This window comes from Neofelis nebulosa, chromosome 9 (genome assembly GCF_028018385.1).
Source record: "Neofelis nebulosa isolate mNeoNeb1 chromosome 9, mNeoNeb1.pri, whole genome shotgun sequence".
NCBI classification, from domain to species: domain Eukaryota; kingdom Metazoa; phylum Chordata; class Mammalia; order Carnivora; family Felidae; genus Neofelis; species Neofelis nebulosa.
The window spans coordinates 6,438,530-6,455,375 of record NC_080790.1 but is presented as its reverse complement, the minus strand read 5'-3'; the positions used below and the strand labels follow the sequence as shown (position 1 = coordinate 6,455,375).

General features: G+C 46.3%; 1 protein-coding gene across 4 annotated transcripts in view; it reads left to right on the top strand.

Moving 5' to 3' along the window:
• The window catches only part of MBOAT2 (membrane bound O-acyltransferase domain containing 2), a 126,210-nt gene that overhangs the window by 99,092 nt on the left and 10,272 nt on the right, over positions 1-16,846 (top strand). For all 4 annotated transcript variants that reach the window (XM_058682487.1, XM_058682486.1, XM_058682484.1 and 1 more), the window contains 5 exons: positions 1,811-1,866; positions 3,422-3,476; positions 9,063-9,246; positions 13,882-14,074; positions 14,444-14,547. In XM_058682487.1, the coding sequence (XP_058538470.1) occupies positions 1,811-1,866; positions 3,422-3,476; positions 9,063-9,246; positions 13,882-14,074; positions 14,444-14,547 (592 nt within the window). The remainder of the gene's footprint in view (positions 1-1,810; positions 1,867-3,421; positions 3,477-9,062; positions 9,247-13,881; positions 14,075-14,443; positions 14,548-16,846) is intronic.

Sequence of the window (16,846 nt, the reverse complement as noted above, 5' to 3'; positions counted from 1 at the left end):
GAGCTGTAAGTCCTCAGGGGTCTGGGTCTGTGTGTCGCCTTGCCCCTGAATGCCTGAAGGCATTCTCCTTTTTTTAGGTGTTGAAGGATGCTCGTGTTCGGCCGCGGGTAGAGGTGACGCTGACCGGTCTCGTGCTCTGAGCAGTGGGGACAGGTGGAAGGCACGGGGTCTCTGTGGCGGAGTCTGAGCCGCCTCCTGCCGCGTGTGGGCTGTGGGGCTGGCCTTCCTGAAGGCCTTTCCTTGGCTGCACACACCTCCGAGCCTGAGCTCACCCTCTGCCTCTCGGCAAAACGCGATTTTCTGGTTTTAGTGGAATATTCCAAAACTATAAATAAATAACTTGTGATTAATCATTCTTTGATACAAACGTCAGTAAGCTACCGTAATAAAGGATAAAGATGTATCCCGGTGGTTTTTTTTTTTAACATGGATTTATTTATTTTTCCTTTCCAAGGTATCCATTCAATTAGAGATTACAAAACAGGGGGAAAATATTGCCGTTTTCTTAGTTGTAACACGACTTAAAGCCCTCCGTAACGTGCACGTGAGGTGCTATCTCGGGAGTGGCTCTCCCAGACCCTTGGTCCCTGGGCCCTAGACCAGTGAGGTGGACCTTGTCCTGTTTCTTCGTGCCCCATCTCTTCTGTTTTGTTCTACATTTCTCACCCAGTCTACCTTAATTTTCTACCTATTCCCCTTTTCCCGACTCATTTTTCACCTTTAAGTCAGCCGAGCCAGAGGGCAGCAGTGTGGCGTGTTGAAAAGTCAAGATCGGGAAGCCAGGGCCCAGCCTGATGCCTGCCTTCACCTCCCTCTGGCCCCACGTCCTAGTGCTCCTAGTGCGTGAGGGAGGAGGCGGGTGGTGATGCTCACGCAGGGCCTCGTGGGGGATGACCATGAGTTTCTCTTTCCCTCCCTTGCTTCCTCCTTTCCTCCTTGCCTCCCTTCTTTCTTCCCTTCCTCCTTTCTTTTCTCTTTTTTTCTCTCTGCCTGTCTCTTTCCCTTTTTGTTTCTTCACTCTCTCTCTTCCTTCCCTCCCTGCCCTGTTTCCTTCCTTCCTTCCTTCCTTCCTTCCTTCCTTCCTTCCTTCCTTCCCTCCCTCCCTCCCTCCCTCCCTCCCTCCCTCCCTCCCTCCCTCCTTCCTTCCTTCCTTCCTTCCTTCCTTCCTTCCTTCCTTCCTTCCTTCCTTTTAAAGCAAGGGAGAAGCCCTAACTCCCTTAGCCCCTGTACCTTCCCCAAACATAGCAGCCCTTGAATTCCCTCTTTGAAATCCCTTGGAGGTCTTTTTTTTTTTTAATGTTAAAAAGTGTCAGGATTTTGTGATTGCATAAGTGGAATAAACCCTTTTTTCTTTTTTTAAGAAATATAATTTATTGTCAACTTGGTTTCCATACAACACCTGGTGCTCATCCCAACAAGTGCCCTCCTCCCTCCCCATCACCCAGTCCCCCCCCCCACCCCCATCAACCCTTAGGTTGTTCTCTGTATTTAAGAGTCTCTTATGGTTTGCCTCCCTCCCTCTCTGTTTGTAACTTTTTCTCCCCCTTCCCTTCCCCCATGGTCTTCTGTTAAGTTTCTTAGGATCCACATATGAGTGAAAACATATGGGATCTGTCTTTCTCTGCCTGACTTATTTCACTTAGCATAATACCCTACAGTTCATCCACGTTGCTGCAAACGGCAGGGTTTCATTCTTTCTCATTGCCAAGTAATATTCCATTGTATATATAAACCACATCTTCTCTAATACGTCATCAGTATTATTTTAAATTTCTCCTTTTAAATACTTATTTTTTTTATTCTATTACAGCCCAATGATGATAATTACCCAGAAGATCACTAGTTTGGCTTATGAAATTCATGATGGTAAGAATTTAGAAATTAACTTTTCATCACCGAAAGAACTCCTATTCAAATATACTTTCACTTGAGATAAGACCCTAACTTTCTGCATTAGAGGAGGTAAGAGACAGGAATATTCAACTCTGCTTAGGTTCATTAAAGTGTGTTTATTTACTTTTTTTTTTTTTTTTTGCAGTTTTTCATCTTAATTTCACACCTGATTTAGTGACAAAAACAGTAAGAGTGGGGTCCGTCATATGACCAACATTAGTGGCAGTATAAAATATAAAAGAAATAGACATTTGGTCTCAATCAACTTTTATTGGTCCCTGCTTCATCTTTGTTACATTTTTATTAATTAGTATTTGAATGCTTTTCCCCCATCCCTTATCCCTTATATATACAATACACGCACACACGATTACATGTATTTTTAGCATAAGTATTTATATATTCATATTTTCAATCTTCAGTGAATGGACACCTTGCCATAGGAAATGCTAACACTCTGGGCTGTGAGTCATGAGTTAGACTCTGGTTTCTTTCCATCCTGGAGGGACATCCCCAACAGACTGGTCATCCGTAGTGGCCCACAGAGCTTTTTACGTGGGGTTTTTAGCCCCACTGCATAGAGCACCCATCCTGTGCCATCTGCTAAGGAACACCTACAGATATGTTTTAAGTATATTGTTTGCTTCTTAATTTAGTTCTCCTTTGGTCTTTAAATTGGGCTTAGAATCTAGTAAGTTGATGTGTAATCGTAAGTCCTGGCCTCCTCTTTGGGGAGAGAAGGTAAAGGTGATGTATGTATACAGTTTTCATTCATTAGAGTCAGAGAGAGGTAGGGAAATCATTTCTTGCTTTATGTTGAGCTTCTGGTTCGTACTACTGATGTTAGTCGATCATCTAACAATAGAAACATTTTGATGCCCCCTTCTGTTTTTTTTTAATGTTTACTTATTTATTTTGAGAGAGGGGCAGAGAGCGTCAGCCGAGGAGGGACAGAGACAGAGACATAGAATCCAAAGCAGGCTCCGGGCTCTGAGCTGTCAGCACAGAGCCCAACATGGGGCTTGAACCCACAAACCATGAGACCATGACCTGAGCCGAAGTCAGATGCTCAACTGACTGAGCCACCCAAGTGCCCCTTAAATGCCGCCTTTTGAAAGCCAGAGTGTTTATTATAAAATATGCTAGCATTTTAGAATTTTTTTTTATTATTCTCAAATTAGTTAATATACAGTGTAGTCTTGGCTTCAGGAGTAGAATCCAGTGACTCAGCACTTACATATAACACCCATGGAATTTTTAAGTTGATAATAATTCCTCTAGAGAAGTCTCAGATTTGTGCCTTGATGTGTATTATTTATCTTATACAGACCTAGACATGTTGGGTTCCATGGTGGTCCTTTGACGTGACTGAACCAATGTGACAATGAGAAAGAAAGGAACCAGTTACACCAAAAGTTGGGATTATAGCATGAATTTCCACTGAGAAAATGGTAGAAGTGTGAATGGGGGAAAATGCCATTCTTGGGGGAAATCACAGTTGACAAAAGTACCTGTTTTTATTTCCCAGGGATGTTTCGAAAGGATGAAGAACTGACTGCATCACAGAGAGGTCTGGCTGTAAGGTACGTGCCCTTCCGTGGTGTCCCGCCATGGCTCACGCTGTCTCTACCTGGGATATACTCGACTCTCATGGCTAAGGCTGCCTTGTCCTCCTAGAGGTACCGACTTCGTGAAAACCAAACCTTCCTCCCTCCGCACACCTCCCTCCACCAAATCTGGCTGGGTGAGGCTACACATCCCTTCTAAGGCTCACATAGCACCTTGGATATATCATCACATAGTATGTGCCTCCTGTGTACCTGAGGGTATCACCAAATTTTCTGTCTCTCCTGTGACTTTCTGAGTTCCTGAAGACAGCAAGATCATATAGTCTTCGTGTCTGCCATATAGTAACGAGTGATAATCTCCACTTCCATTTACAGACCAATAACTCAATAGCAGGTACCGAGTTAAGATATGTTAATATAGCACATAGATGCCGTGTTTTGAAACAACAAAGAACCAGTAAAATATTCTCAATATTCCTTGAGGAATTCATTCTGGGTTGGTTTCTACTTCCTTTATTATAGTACTCTGTTGTCTTATCTAAGGAATAGCTTAATTTCTTGGATAGGGTCTATCTTAATACAATTAGACATCAAAAACTCATTTTACCTAAAGGAAAAATTCCTTGGAAGCCCCTTGCTTTCTGTAAATCAAAAACTAACAGGTGCCTGGCTGTCAGAAGAATGAGGTTAAGTTTGTGACAGTGGATAGACCCTACCCTGAGGCTTCCCTCTTGGCAGCATATCTTGGGAATCTTCTTACCTTTTGCCCACCTTTAAAATTACTCCATTTTGATATTCTCCATAGTCCGTATTTACATATCAGTAAACACACACTTGAACAGACAGTTGATGAGCAGGCACTTTGATCTGGATTCTGGGGTCTTTAGGAGTCCTCGGCCCATCCCTGCCACCTCTCGTTAATAGACACTCAGCTCCCAGTTCCGCCTTGCCCTCCCCCCACATACCTACCTAGCAAAACCCCAAACGCGATCAAATTCAACTCTCTGCCTACCCAGACAGCGGAAGGGAGCAGACTGGAAGAACGTTCATCCCCGTTGACCGCACTTGGTTTCACAGGGTGGCCCCACATTTAACATTAGGGCCTTAGCGTGGCCAGTGGCCGCAATGCATCTTCCGGTCCGCTCCCGTGAGCGCGCTCTCCTTCCTCAGACGCCCCGCACACCCTCCCCCAACTCAGGGTGGCAGCAAAGTTACTTCATTCTGCAACCACTAAAGCTGCCAAGCTGCCTGTGTCTGTAACGCCACGCTCCACTTCCTGTCCCGTCCCAAGCGCTGCCCATAGTCCAGCCCAAGGCCAACTTCTCACTTCTCCCTGAGTCCAGCTGCTTTTAACTCCAGGATCTTGCTTCTCGCCCCGGCCCGGGCACTGTCATTCATCATTTCTCCCTGTCTTTTCGCACTGAAAGGAGAAACGCCTTTACCTCACTTTCCCTGTGAGCCGCCTCCCCAGTACTCTGCAGCCTTGTAGAGCAAGCCTCTGTGAGAGATTTGGGTCGCCGTCTCCCCTTCCCCACCCCCCTGCTCTCCTCAGCCCACGGCACTCGGGCGTGTCCCCACTACTGGTGTGATAGCGTTTTTGCAGGTGGCCTTGCCCTCGGCAGACGTGATTGTCAGCCTCCCAGCACCGTCTGACCCGGCCGATCCGTCAGTCCTTGAACTACATTCCTCACTTGCCTTCCAGGAGGCCACCCTCCTGTGTTCTTCCCACCTCTCTGGCTGTTTCCGTCTGTCTTCTTTGCTGAATCCTCCCCCTCTGAGGCTTGCCGCCAAAGACTCGTGGGCTCCGAGGCCATCCTTGGACTCCCCCGTCTTCTCTGGGGATCACGTGCCGTCCACTGGCCTTCAATACGGTCCGCCTATTTGAAGTCCTGTAACTGTCTTCCCACGGCACCTCTCTTCTGAGTTCCAGCCTCACCCTCATCTGCCATTTCAACATGCTGGTGTGGATCTGAGCGGGTGTCTCGAATAGGACAGGTTCCGAAAAGAGTTCCTGATTTCCGTCTCCTTCTTCCCTCTCCCCGGCCCACTACCTGCTTAGTTAACAGCAGTACCATTTGAAGCCAGCCCCTTAGGGCAAAAACCGAGGCAAACTCATGCTTTCTTACTGCAAATCCACCTCTCTGGCAAGTCAACCTCTTCCTTGGAGACCTGTTTCTCATCTGACCATGACGGCTGACCGTCCCTGATCACACTGGCTTCTCACCATTCCCACTGAGATTGCCCCGGCCGGACCTCGCCCTCTACCTGGCCTACTGGAAAAGCCTCCCCAGCAGGGCTCAGTTTTCTCCCTTTTTTCCCTCCACAGTCTGCATTTCACTCAGTAGCCACAGGTCTTTCCAACACGCTTTGGATCGTGCTATTCCTCTCTTCTGAGGAAAAGCCCACAGCGGCTCCTCATGGAATTAACTGGGGGTGGACTAACACACTTAGGACCGCCAGGTACGGGGCCCGACAAGGGCCACTAGTTCTACACAGACCCCCTTGTCAGAAACCCCCCCTTCCCTGCCATCACTCTCTGTCCCTTGGCCCTCCTTTGTTTTTCTTCACAATATATGTTATTGTCTGATAGTATAGATTTATTTTCGATTGTCCCTCTTTCTGCCCCCTTAATGAAAACAGCTGTGTGCAGAGAGAAATTGAGCTCGTTTATGATTATATCCTCATCGCCGAGATAGCAGCTCACCACTGGGGGTGCTTGTGCGCCCTCCCCGGGGACATCAGACAATGTCTGGAGACAGTTTTCGTTGTCACAGTGGAGAGGGGTGACGCTACTGACATCTAGCGGGTGGAGGCCAGGATGCCGCTAACCACCCTCCAATGCGCAGGACAGCCCCCTGCAACAAAGAGTTATTGTCCAAGAAAGCCCGTAATGCTGAGATTGAGAGGCTCGAACTGAGGACCCAGTGGAGTTGATCCCAAATAAACGCCTATGGAACGAAAAATGATTCTGTCATTTCATGTCATAAAGGACATGCCTCTCATTTTAAGTAGCAAATACTTCTCATTTTAAGTAGCAAATATTATAATTAGCTACTCGGGACGTAAAATGACTTGTCATTTGTTATGACAGTTCAGCCAGGACAACTTCAGCAAATGTCATGGTTCAGAGTTATCCCCTGTCCTTGCAAATTGTGACACACATTTTGACTTGGGAGGACTGAGCGGCACGCCTTGATAACCTGGCATTGTTTCGGGGCTTGAAACACTCAGTGTTGAGATGGAGCTGTTTTGGGGGAGCACAGGAAGTTCGTCACTTCGTGATTGCGGGGCACGCACCCTTGTTTGAGGCAGTGAGAAGGCATTCTCTTTCAGCATTACGGGAAGAAATACAAGAGAAAATCTGCCAGCAGCATGTTTCTCGCCTCAATTTTGAGCCTTCAATAGAAAAGACGTAAAGCTCAAAACAATTTTAAATGTGGAAAAATAATTCTGGAAGAATCTAAAAAGGAGTTTGGCTCCGTGGTGATCTAGCTAGTATCAGATGGACAGGAAGCACAGTTTTCTTTTTTATGGTTTTTTTTTAATAAAGACACATATGAGGGGGGTTCTGTCAACTTCTCTTGGCCACAAAGAGTGTGCTTTTTTAAGGAAAGCACTTCTCACATTTAGAGAGGAAGGAAGGATGGTAACATCTTCCAGAAGCCTGCTTCCTGTCCCCAGGTGTAGCTGTTCTTTTAAAAATCTCTCTCTTTTTTAAGTTTATTTATTTTGAGAGAGAGACTGAGCACAAGTAGGGGAAGGGGAGAGAGAGAGAGAGTCCTAAGCAGGCTCAGCACTGCTAGAGCAGAGCCCAAGGTGGGGCTCGAACTCATGAACCATGAGATCGTGACCTGAGCCGAAATCAAGAGTTGGACGCTTAACTGACTGAGCCACCCGGGTGCCCCAGCTGTTCTTTTATTTATGGTAGTTTATGATTGTCAGTGGACAGCAGACTTGATAAATAGAGCTGCTTTTAGGAAATCAATAAGAGGAGCCTGGGTGGCTCAGTAAGTTGAGTCTCCGACTCTTGGTTTCGGCTCAGGTCACGATCTCATGGTTCGTGAGTTCGAGCCCCGTGTCGGGCTCCACGCTGACAGCTCAGAGCCTGCTAGGAGCTCCCTCTCTTTGTGCCACGTGTGTGCGTGTGCTTGCTTTCTCTCTCAAAATAAAGAAATAAACTTAAAAAAGAAAAAAGAAAATCAATAAAATGCAGACTGCTAAGTCACCTGTATGATAACGTGTGTATTTTTTACCCGGTTGCCTGCAGTAAGAACTAGAATGCTCTGTAAACTTTAGATACCACGTGCCATTTGCACAGACCTCAGAGCATTTGAATGGAAAATGTTGCAAGGCAGCCCTCATTGCTTTCTCACATCCACATGCAGTGTATCAGCAAACCCTTAGGTTGTCCTGCCAGAATACACGCCAATGCTGCCTCCCAGCCACTGTCCTCTCCTGCCTAGAGATCCCAGTGGCCTCCTGGCTGGTCTTCTGGCTCCCACTCGTGTCCTGCCCACCCTCAGGGGCTACAGGGCTTCTTTTGCAGCATAGGTCTTTCAAAAACCCTCCTGTAGTGTTTCATTGCATTCAGAATAAAGTCCGAAAGTTCCTACCATGGCTTAGAAGGCAAGCCCTATATGATCTCCCCTCGGTTCTCTCGGACTTTCTCCACGTCTCTTTCCCTGGCAACAGCAGCCTCCCTGCTGCGGGCCACGCTCCATCTCAGTGATTTTGCACACACTGTGCCCTCTGCCCTGATCCTTGTCGCAGATACTCACAGGACTCCCCATCTCACTTCCTTCCGGGCTCTGCCCAGATGTTGTCTTGTGAGAGAGGCCTTCTTTGACTTGTTCATGTAATAGTAATAGCAATAGTAAAAGTAATAATAGAAACCTTTCTCTTTGTAGTACGTAGCATCTCTGAAAATACTTCATACATGTTTTTAAAGTATCTGTTTTTTGCATCTTCTATGTGAATGCAGAATATGTCTCTATTTTGTTCACTGCAGTATCTCTAGACCCTAGAGCAGGTGGGCATATACTCGGTGCACACATAAGATTTGTCGAGTGCTTGAATGGTTAGCCAGTCAGGGATGATTCTTTATGCCACGTCTTGTCCGTCTTAGGTTTGTTTTATAGTGAAGAAATTAAGTAGAAACCTGTTGTAGTTGGTCATAAAGGCCTGTATTGAGGCTCCCTTTCCCAGAAACACCATTGAGCATCACTGCGTCCTGGTCTTTTATATTCTTACTATTTGGGGACACCCGGGTAGCTCGGTCAGTTGAATGTCCGAGTTCGGCTCAAGTCATGATCTCACGGTTCGTGAGCTTGAGCCCCGCCTTGGGCTGTCTGCCGTCAGCACGGGACCCGCTTGGGATCCTCTGTTCCCCTCTCTCTGCCCCTCCCCCTGCTTGCCCTCTCTCTCGCCCTCTCAAAAATAAATCAAGATTTTAAAAAATTCTTATTGTATGAATGCAACTGAAAATCGAAGCTTGTTTTATTTTGGAAATGGTAAGGGCAGTGAGGAAGAAGATGATTATTCCTATCAGATTTTCTGAACGCTTACGTCACATCTCACAAGCTGCGCGTTTTCCATCTACAGACGCATGCCAAGCCTCCTGGAGTACTTAAGTTACAACTGTAACTTCATGGGCATCCTGGCAGGCCCACTCTGCTCCTACAAAGACTACATTACTTTCATCGAAGGCAGATCGTACCACATGACACGGTCAGGCGAAAACGGAAAAGAAGAAATACAGAATGAGAGAGCAGAGCCATCTCCAAATGTAAGGTCATGAGGTTTATCTGGAGCCTTGATAGCTTGTATTGACTAATGTTGTTTGTTTAAAGATTCTACCGTTTTCAAGTTTTGAACTTACCCATCTATTTCTTTGAAAATATTTTTCTAAGATAAATGACCCTTCACACTGTACCTAGTAATGATGCCCAGTAGAAGTACAGTCATGATCAAAGAACAAAATGAAGGTTACTTTACAAGCTATGCTGAGATCCTTAGTGAGAGTGATGCTTTATAGTTACGGGGGGGATATTTTCCAGGAGAGCCGTTTGCCTGGAACTGACGCAACCTAATTTTCTAGGCTCTTTCCTTACCTGTATGTCATGTTCCCCTAATTCCCCTGTTCTCCTCCCCTGCCTTCCCTGTCCTCTTCCTGATCATCGCTAGTTGAAATCTTAATCCTCTTTAAAAGCCTACATCAAATACCACCTTTTCCGTAAAACTTTTCCTGATTCCCACAATAAAAAAGTTAATAATGGAGCATCTGGGTGGTTCATTCAGCTAAGCCTCTGACTCTTGATTTCAGCTCAGATCACGACCTCACGCTTTGTGAGTTTGAGCCCCGAGTCAGGCTCTGTGCTGACAGTGTGGAGCCTGCTTGGGATCCTCTCTCTCCCCCTCTCTCTGTCACTCTCTCTCTCTCAAAATAGGTAAATAAACTTTTTAAAAGAGTTAATGGTAGCTGACACTTTGATAGCATTTCCCATGTGCCAAGTCCTGCCGTGGACACTTCACGGTTGCTCTCTCAGCCCCCACAGCACAAGGCAGGTGCTGTTACTCTCACCACTGAATGGATGAGGAAACCAGGCCCACGTCATTTGACCAGGATTGCCCAGGTTGGCTGTGGGAGAACTCGGGTTCAAACCCAGGCAGTCTGACTATGAAGTCCGTGCTAAATTGTCTCACAGCGGAGCATAAACTTTATTTCCTCTGAACTGCTGGGAATGATGCTCCTTTATCAAGAAGGGCTCTCAGGCTTTGTGCCAGCTGAGTTTCTGGATTTGATCTGGTAGAATCTTTTGTGGCTTTTAAAAAAATTTTTTTAATGTTTACTTTTTTTTTTTTTTTTTTTTTTTTTTTTTTTTTGAGAGATAGAGACAGCATGAGCTGGGGAGAGGCAGAGAGAGGGGGAGGAGACACAGAATCCGAAGCAGGCTCCAGGCTCTGAGCTGTCAGCACAGAGCCTGATGTGGGGCTCAAACTCACAAACCTGATCATGACCTGAGCCGAAGTCGGATACTTAACCGACTGAGCCACCCAGGCACCATTTTTGTCTTTATTAAAAGTGACTTCCTTTTTAATGTTGGCTTCAAAGAAAAGAATGACGTTATTATAACAAGAAGTAGGCAAACTAACTATGGCCCATGGGCCAAATGCACTCAGCTGCCTGTTTTTGTTTTGGTCCTAGAAAAAAAATCTTTTTAATGTTTATTTGGTTTTGAGAGAGAGAGACAGAGCACAAGCTGGGGAGAGGCAGAGAGAGAGGGAGACACAGAATCCTAAGCAGGCTCCAGGCTCAGCTGTCAGCACAGAGCCCAACGTGGGCTCGAACCCATGAACCGTGAGCTCATGACCTGAACCAAAGTCGGACGCTTAACCGACTGAGCCCCCCAGGCGCCGCTGATCTGGTAGAATCTAAAAGTCCCATGAGAAATAGTCCAGTCAAAAAAGTCTGAGACAAAAAAGGGAGCCAGTATGATTTTTCTGAATGTGGGGCTTGGAGCAAAGGATCACCCTCCTTTGAGTTTCTGTAAGCTGAAGCGTGAATGAAGAAAAGCACACCCAGTCTCTTCTCTGCCATGTGACCTGTCGTGTTTTATACCAAAAGGTGCCTTTGTCTTCCCACTTTCTATTACTGGTTACATGTTAATTGATAAACGTCGTATCAAGCGGGATCGAATTTCAGGCTTGACATGGAGTACATTCAAGTCTCTTCCATTGGTTGTTTCGTGTCTCCAGGCTGACCACTCGACCCTTTAGCAGTCTCACTGCCATCAGAGAAAGGAAGGATAATTACAGATAGCTCTGATATTCCAGAATCTTACCCTGGAGTAGTAGAAAGAGTATGAAACACTAGGATTCAAGACACTGGACATAATGTTATGTAATACTAGAAAAATTGCAAGCGCTTCAAACATGTGAGTAGTGGTAAATCACACCCGACAAAGAATAATACACGTGTATTCATTCCTTCTGTCACCTCACTCTGAATTTTTATGGGATGCACTCTCATAAAATGTCCCTTTCCTTTTTTGGGTTATAGACATCATAGACCAGAGGTTGTTGGCAATGGCAAACACTCTTAATGTATGACCTCACTGTCTTAATGTATTTGGAATTGAAATTCCAGAGGCATAAAATTTACACAGTCGGAGGTGGTAGTGATTTACAGATCACTCAAAGGTATTTGGAAGCTCTCTGTGCATCAGTGGTGTGGGTAGACTCTTGGGATCCAAAGTAGGGCGGTCAGGTAGCCAGTGGCCCTTTTGTTGGGGACCTCCCAACTGTCTTTATCTAGGTAAGATACGGGTTTGGGTACTAAAACAAGGGCCAAAATAACAGCAGCTTAAAAAGGTAGGACATCTGGTGTCAGTGGTCTGTGGCTAATGTGGAGGCCCTGGGGGTGGGGGATCTAAGCTCTCCCCTGTGTTTGCCATCCTTGGGGCGTTGCCCTCATTTACACGGTTTAAGCTGGCTCACCGCGGGAGCTGTCCACGTTACTTGTGCCGACATCACGTGGACCTCGTGGCTACACTCAGCTGCGAAGCGGACTGTGCTGTGTGGTCTTCAGCTAGAGTTCAGTGCCCCCAAGTAAACATTCCATTGTTGTGCAAGAAGGGGAGGGTGGCTTCCGGGGAGCACCTGTCTGCCTCCGCCATGACGTCTGTAGGACTTTTCTCTGAGGCTGCTTAGTTTCTTAGTGGAGGATCCTCCGGCCTTCTGCAGTCTCACGAGGTAGATACAAAGTTGACTGCTGGCTTCTGGAGCTGGCCTGGTCAAGAGGGCTGAGGATTTCACCTCTCAGGATGCAGACTTCCTCCAGAGTCTCTACATTTCCATCCCAGCACTTACCCCGCCCCCCACCCTGGACCTGTGCCCCTAAGCCTGATCTTCTCTGGCTCAGCTTCTCTGAGAGCTCACGTCTGGCCCCCCTGCTGGAATGGTGGAAGGTGCCACCTTATTGAGCAGGAGACTCTGACACCCAGGGCCTGTACCCGGCTTCCCAGGCCCCCACCCCCGCCTCCCCGGGTCCCTGATCTCGCTTTGCCTCAGCCTTTTTGGGGAGTCTCATGGGCGAGTGTGCCTACCGCTGGTTGCGATCAGATGTGTGCTACTTGAAGTTTTGTTTTGAGACTGAGACCTGGAAACTTGCACACGTAGTCGGAAGGCCGCAGCCTTTCTCACTGTGTCCCTGAGATGATGCACCCACTTTTGAGGTTAATGTGTCAGGCCATTTTCTCCAGCTCACCTCATTTGTAATTATAATTTCTCTCTAATTACCTGCTTTAAATCTCTTCTCAAATGTATAGGTTAGATATTTTGGGAAGAGGTGAAGAAAAGGTAGCCTTTTCCGTACTGGATGGAGGAGGCTTTCAAAGACATGGAGGAAATAAGAATACGAGCTGCAGCGAGGAGCCCTTGACCACTCAGTACCTCCTCGCAAGGCCAGCCCCAGAACAAATAACGCTCTTCCAGCAGTGCAGTGAGCCGGGCATGTGCTTTGACTCCTGCCTCTGAGCCGTTTCTTTTGGCAGTGTTACAGAAAGTGTTCGCATATGAACGTTCATTTGCAGGTTAGTTAATTTGAATATTACTAGGTTGCTGAGCAGGACACTCACAATGCAAGTATTTTGTTACCTCCCATGACCTGGATACGGCCAGCCCTTCCTTTCCTCCACCTGCTTCCCTCCCTCGGCAGGGGCCGTCACCTCCCTTACACCGAGTCGGATTGAAATATTCCGGCCTACTAATAATCCAAAAACACCACGAATTGGGTTCTCTTACGGAGATTTCACCTTTCCAGGATACAGTAAAGAATGGCTTTTTTTCTTTCTTTTCCCCATCAGAGTCTTCTGTGCAGATCTTTTTTGTTTTCTCGGGCGTGTGGTTCTTTTAGTTTTGTGAACACAATTGCATCCAAGAACTTTCAGATTTAAAGAGATGTATGAGTTGTTTATTGCAGAAATAATGTTCATGAGATGTGTAGCGTTTGGGAGATACAGGGTAAAAGGACCATGGAGTAATCAACTGCGTATGAGTGTGTATATTAAGTGTACAATCCACCACCAAAAGTTTTTAACGTGACTAGTTTTGTGTACTCACACCTACGCGCCTGTGTTTGCTCTCAGATTTTTTTTTTTAACCGAAAGCTTTGAAAATACAAATTGATATTTCTAGTGATTTGAGCCATACTCCGGAGGCGTTAGTTGGAGAGAAGGCTGGAAACGGTCCTACTGTGAGACCATGAAGGCTTCAAACGCCGAGCACAGCGTAGCTGATGATTTTTCACCGGGAAAGTTCTAGAATTAATGCTGCATTTGGGAAGATGACTCCAGCAGTAGTGGGTAGAACGAATGAAAAGGGAAATGGATTAAGTTTATGAAGTCTTGTCTCGTTCTGTCAGGTTGCAGTTATTCAGAAGCTCTTAGTCTGTGGACTTTCCTTACTATTTCACTTGACCATCTCTAACACCTTACCTGTGGAGTATAACATCGATGAGAATTTTCAAGCTACCGCTTCATGGCCAACAAAAGTCATCTATCTCTACGTCTCTCTTCTGGCTGCCCGACCCAAATACTATTTTGCGTGGACGTTAGGTAAGTGACATGTGGTAGACCTCACTGTTCACGTGCTGAAGTGTATCTTACCCAATGGCCAGCCAGCAGAGTGCCCTCTTGAGGAGATACAGTTAAAGACCAATTAGAAACATTAGTCATCTATTAGAAGACACAAACCTTGCAGCTCGGATCCTAAATACAAGGGTATATCCTACAAACTGTTAGGATGGCCTAAAAACTGGCTGAAGGCCCATTTTATTATAATATCAGATAAAAATGAGGATAAATCTACTTTTACTGTTTAAGAATAAAAGATCCTAGTATATGATAAACACGTACCTTCTGAGAGAACGTGGCAGATTGTTACATAGGTTTTTCATACCTTCTTTTTCACTTTGTTTATTGCAGCGGATGCTATTAATAATGCTGCGGGCTTTGGTTTCAGAGGATATGATGAAAATGGAACGGCTCGTTGGGACTTAATTTCCAACTTGAGAATTCAGCAAATAGAGGTTAGTAAATCATTAACAAGTCAGTTACGCTATGATACTTTACGTACCCCACTTTGCTTTTACAGGTCATGACGCGATGTCCCAAGAGTGATGTTGAAGGCTTTTTAACAATAATAACTTATTTTTCCATTCAACCAATATTTGTGGGTTGTCAATCATGTGCCCCAGGCGCTGGGGATCTAGCGGGTAAGATTGGTGTGACCTGGGCCCTTCGATCGTGGGGCTTTAATCTAGTGGGTGCTACAGAAGGGAAGATTGGGGTCAGAGGGATATAGGGTGTGTGTGGGCTACAAGATAAGGTCCAACTCAGATGAGGTAGCTCAGGGAGGGGTCCTGAAGGAAATAGTCTTAAGCTGAGTCCTAAATGATAAGGAGGAGGTTGCCAGGCACTCCAAGTAGAGGGTGATCAACCTGAGAAAGGATTTGTGGCTCATGTTGGGTCATAACAGAGGGAGTGGTGACTGGAGACTGGAGACACAGAAGCCAAGCCGAGATATTTTCAGAGGCCGTATTAAGAGTTTTGAGCTCTCCTAAGAGCGATGGAGTGTGGTGGATGGGTCTTATGCAAGTGAGGTGGTCACAGCTGTGGTTTAGAAGGGTCTGGCTATGTTAGGTAGAATGAGTTGCCCTCGTGGAACAGAGTGGTCTGTTAGGAGGGTGTTGTGTTAATCCAAGGTGATGGTGACCTAAGCTAGAGCAGGGACAGTGGGGCCGGAAAGACATAAGCACCTTGGAGCACTGTTCCAGAGATTCAGCAGAACCCGGTGATACGCTGGCATCAGCAAGAGAGAATGAGTTACAAAATGGGACCAGATATCTGGCTTAAACCAGTTTTATGGCGGTGCCTTTCCCTGGGAGAAGGAACAAAGAACAGGTACAGGTTTGAAGGGGAAGAGACTGTGTGTTCAGATTTCAGACTTAACTAAGTTGTCCGGCAGACGAACCAATGACCAGACGCTAGCTGCAACATCTGAGCTGGAGATCCTAATTGGGGAACTAGAAGCGTGTAGCATTTCAGGTTTTGGGGGGAAACCACGAGAGTAGCCATGAGAGAGCAGCGAGAGACCGAGAAGGGATGTGAACCCCCAAGGAGCCCCTGTGCCCTTGGCTGGGCAGAGGAAGGCAGGTCAGGAGAAGGAGCCAGAGAAAGGAGAGGAAAAGCAAAAGTAGACATTGCTTTGCAAGCCTGAGAGAATTATTCCAGCAGTAGCAATTACCAAAACCCAAGGTGAAAAGTTGACCGACAACTTGATAATGAATGGGTCAGGCTGGACCCGCCGCTGAGCCTTAGCCGAGCCTTACCGTCACTGAATGTTCATCACAAAAAGCGGGACAGTCAGTCATTAAGCGCCTGCGGAGGTGATGCCACAGGAAACACAGCACCGTCTTTCAAGTACTTTGCCAATACAGTTAAACGTGGTTAGGTCTCTAGATCTTTCTAAATGTAGAGGGAGCGTGCAGTATAGAGAAGTAAGTGAAACGCTGGATCCAGAAGCGGGAAACCTACAGGACAAAGGACCCAATCTTCCCCACAAGTAAATGCCACCGAAGAGTGGGGGGCAGGGAGGGGCCGCTACAGATTCAGAGAGCAGAGCCAAACACATCATTGCACCTTGTCCGCACCCTCTGAAAAGACCAACTGGAAAACCATGTTTTTAAACAGTCGGGATATTTGGCCACAAAATGAGCATTAAATGATATTAAGGAGTTAATACTTAGTTTTGTCAGGTCCGATCTTGGTTTTTTGAAAGTCCAGTAAATTCTGAACTATGTACAGGTGACATAAGATGTCTGATGCTTGCCTTGAAATTTTCCTACGATGTCAGTAATGAAAATGGGGAAGGGGAAGGAAAAGCGTAAAGTGTGGAAATTGAGTGATGAATGTATGTATGGCAGTGTTTCTAACTTTCTGTTCATTATCGCCACCCTGAGGGGGTTTTGAGACATGTGTCACCTCATCAACCCCCCCCCCCACCACCCAGCCCGTGAACTTTAATACTGCATACACTGTATGTCCGTTTATATATCATGTATATACACATATGCTTTTATACATAAAACGAGTAAGCCTTTTTTGCCAAGAACCAGTTTTCATCCTCTTGGGGGCAATATCGCCCTTGGTGAGAATGCATGGTCTAAGAAAAAGTAAAGAAGGGGCCGCCTGGATGGCTCAGTCAGTTAAGCATCCGACTGAGGCTCAGGTCGTGATCTCGCGGTTCTTGAGTTCGAGCCCCACATCGGGCTCTCTGCTGTCAGCGCAAAGTCCACCTCAGATCCTCTCTCTCTCCCTCTCTCTCTG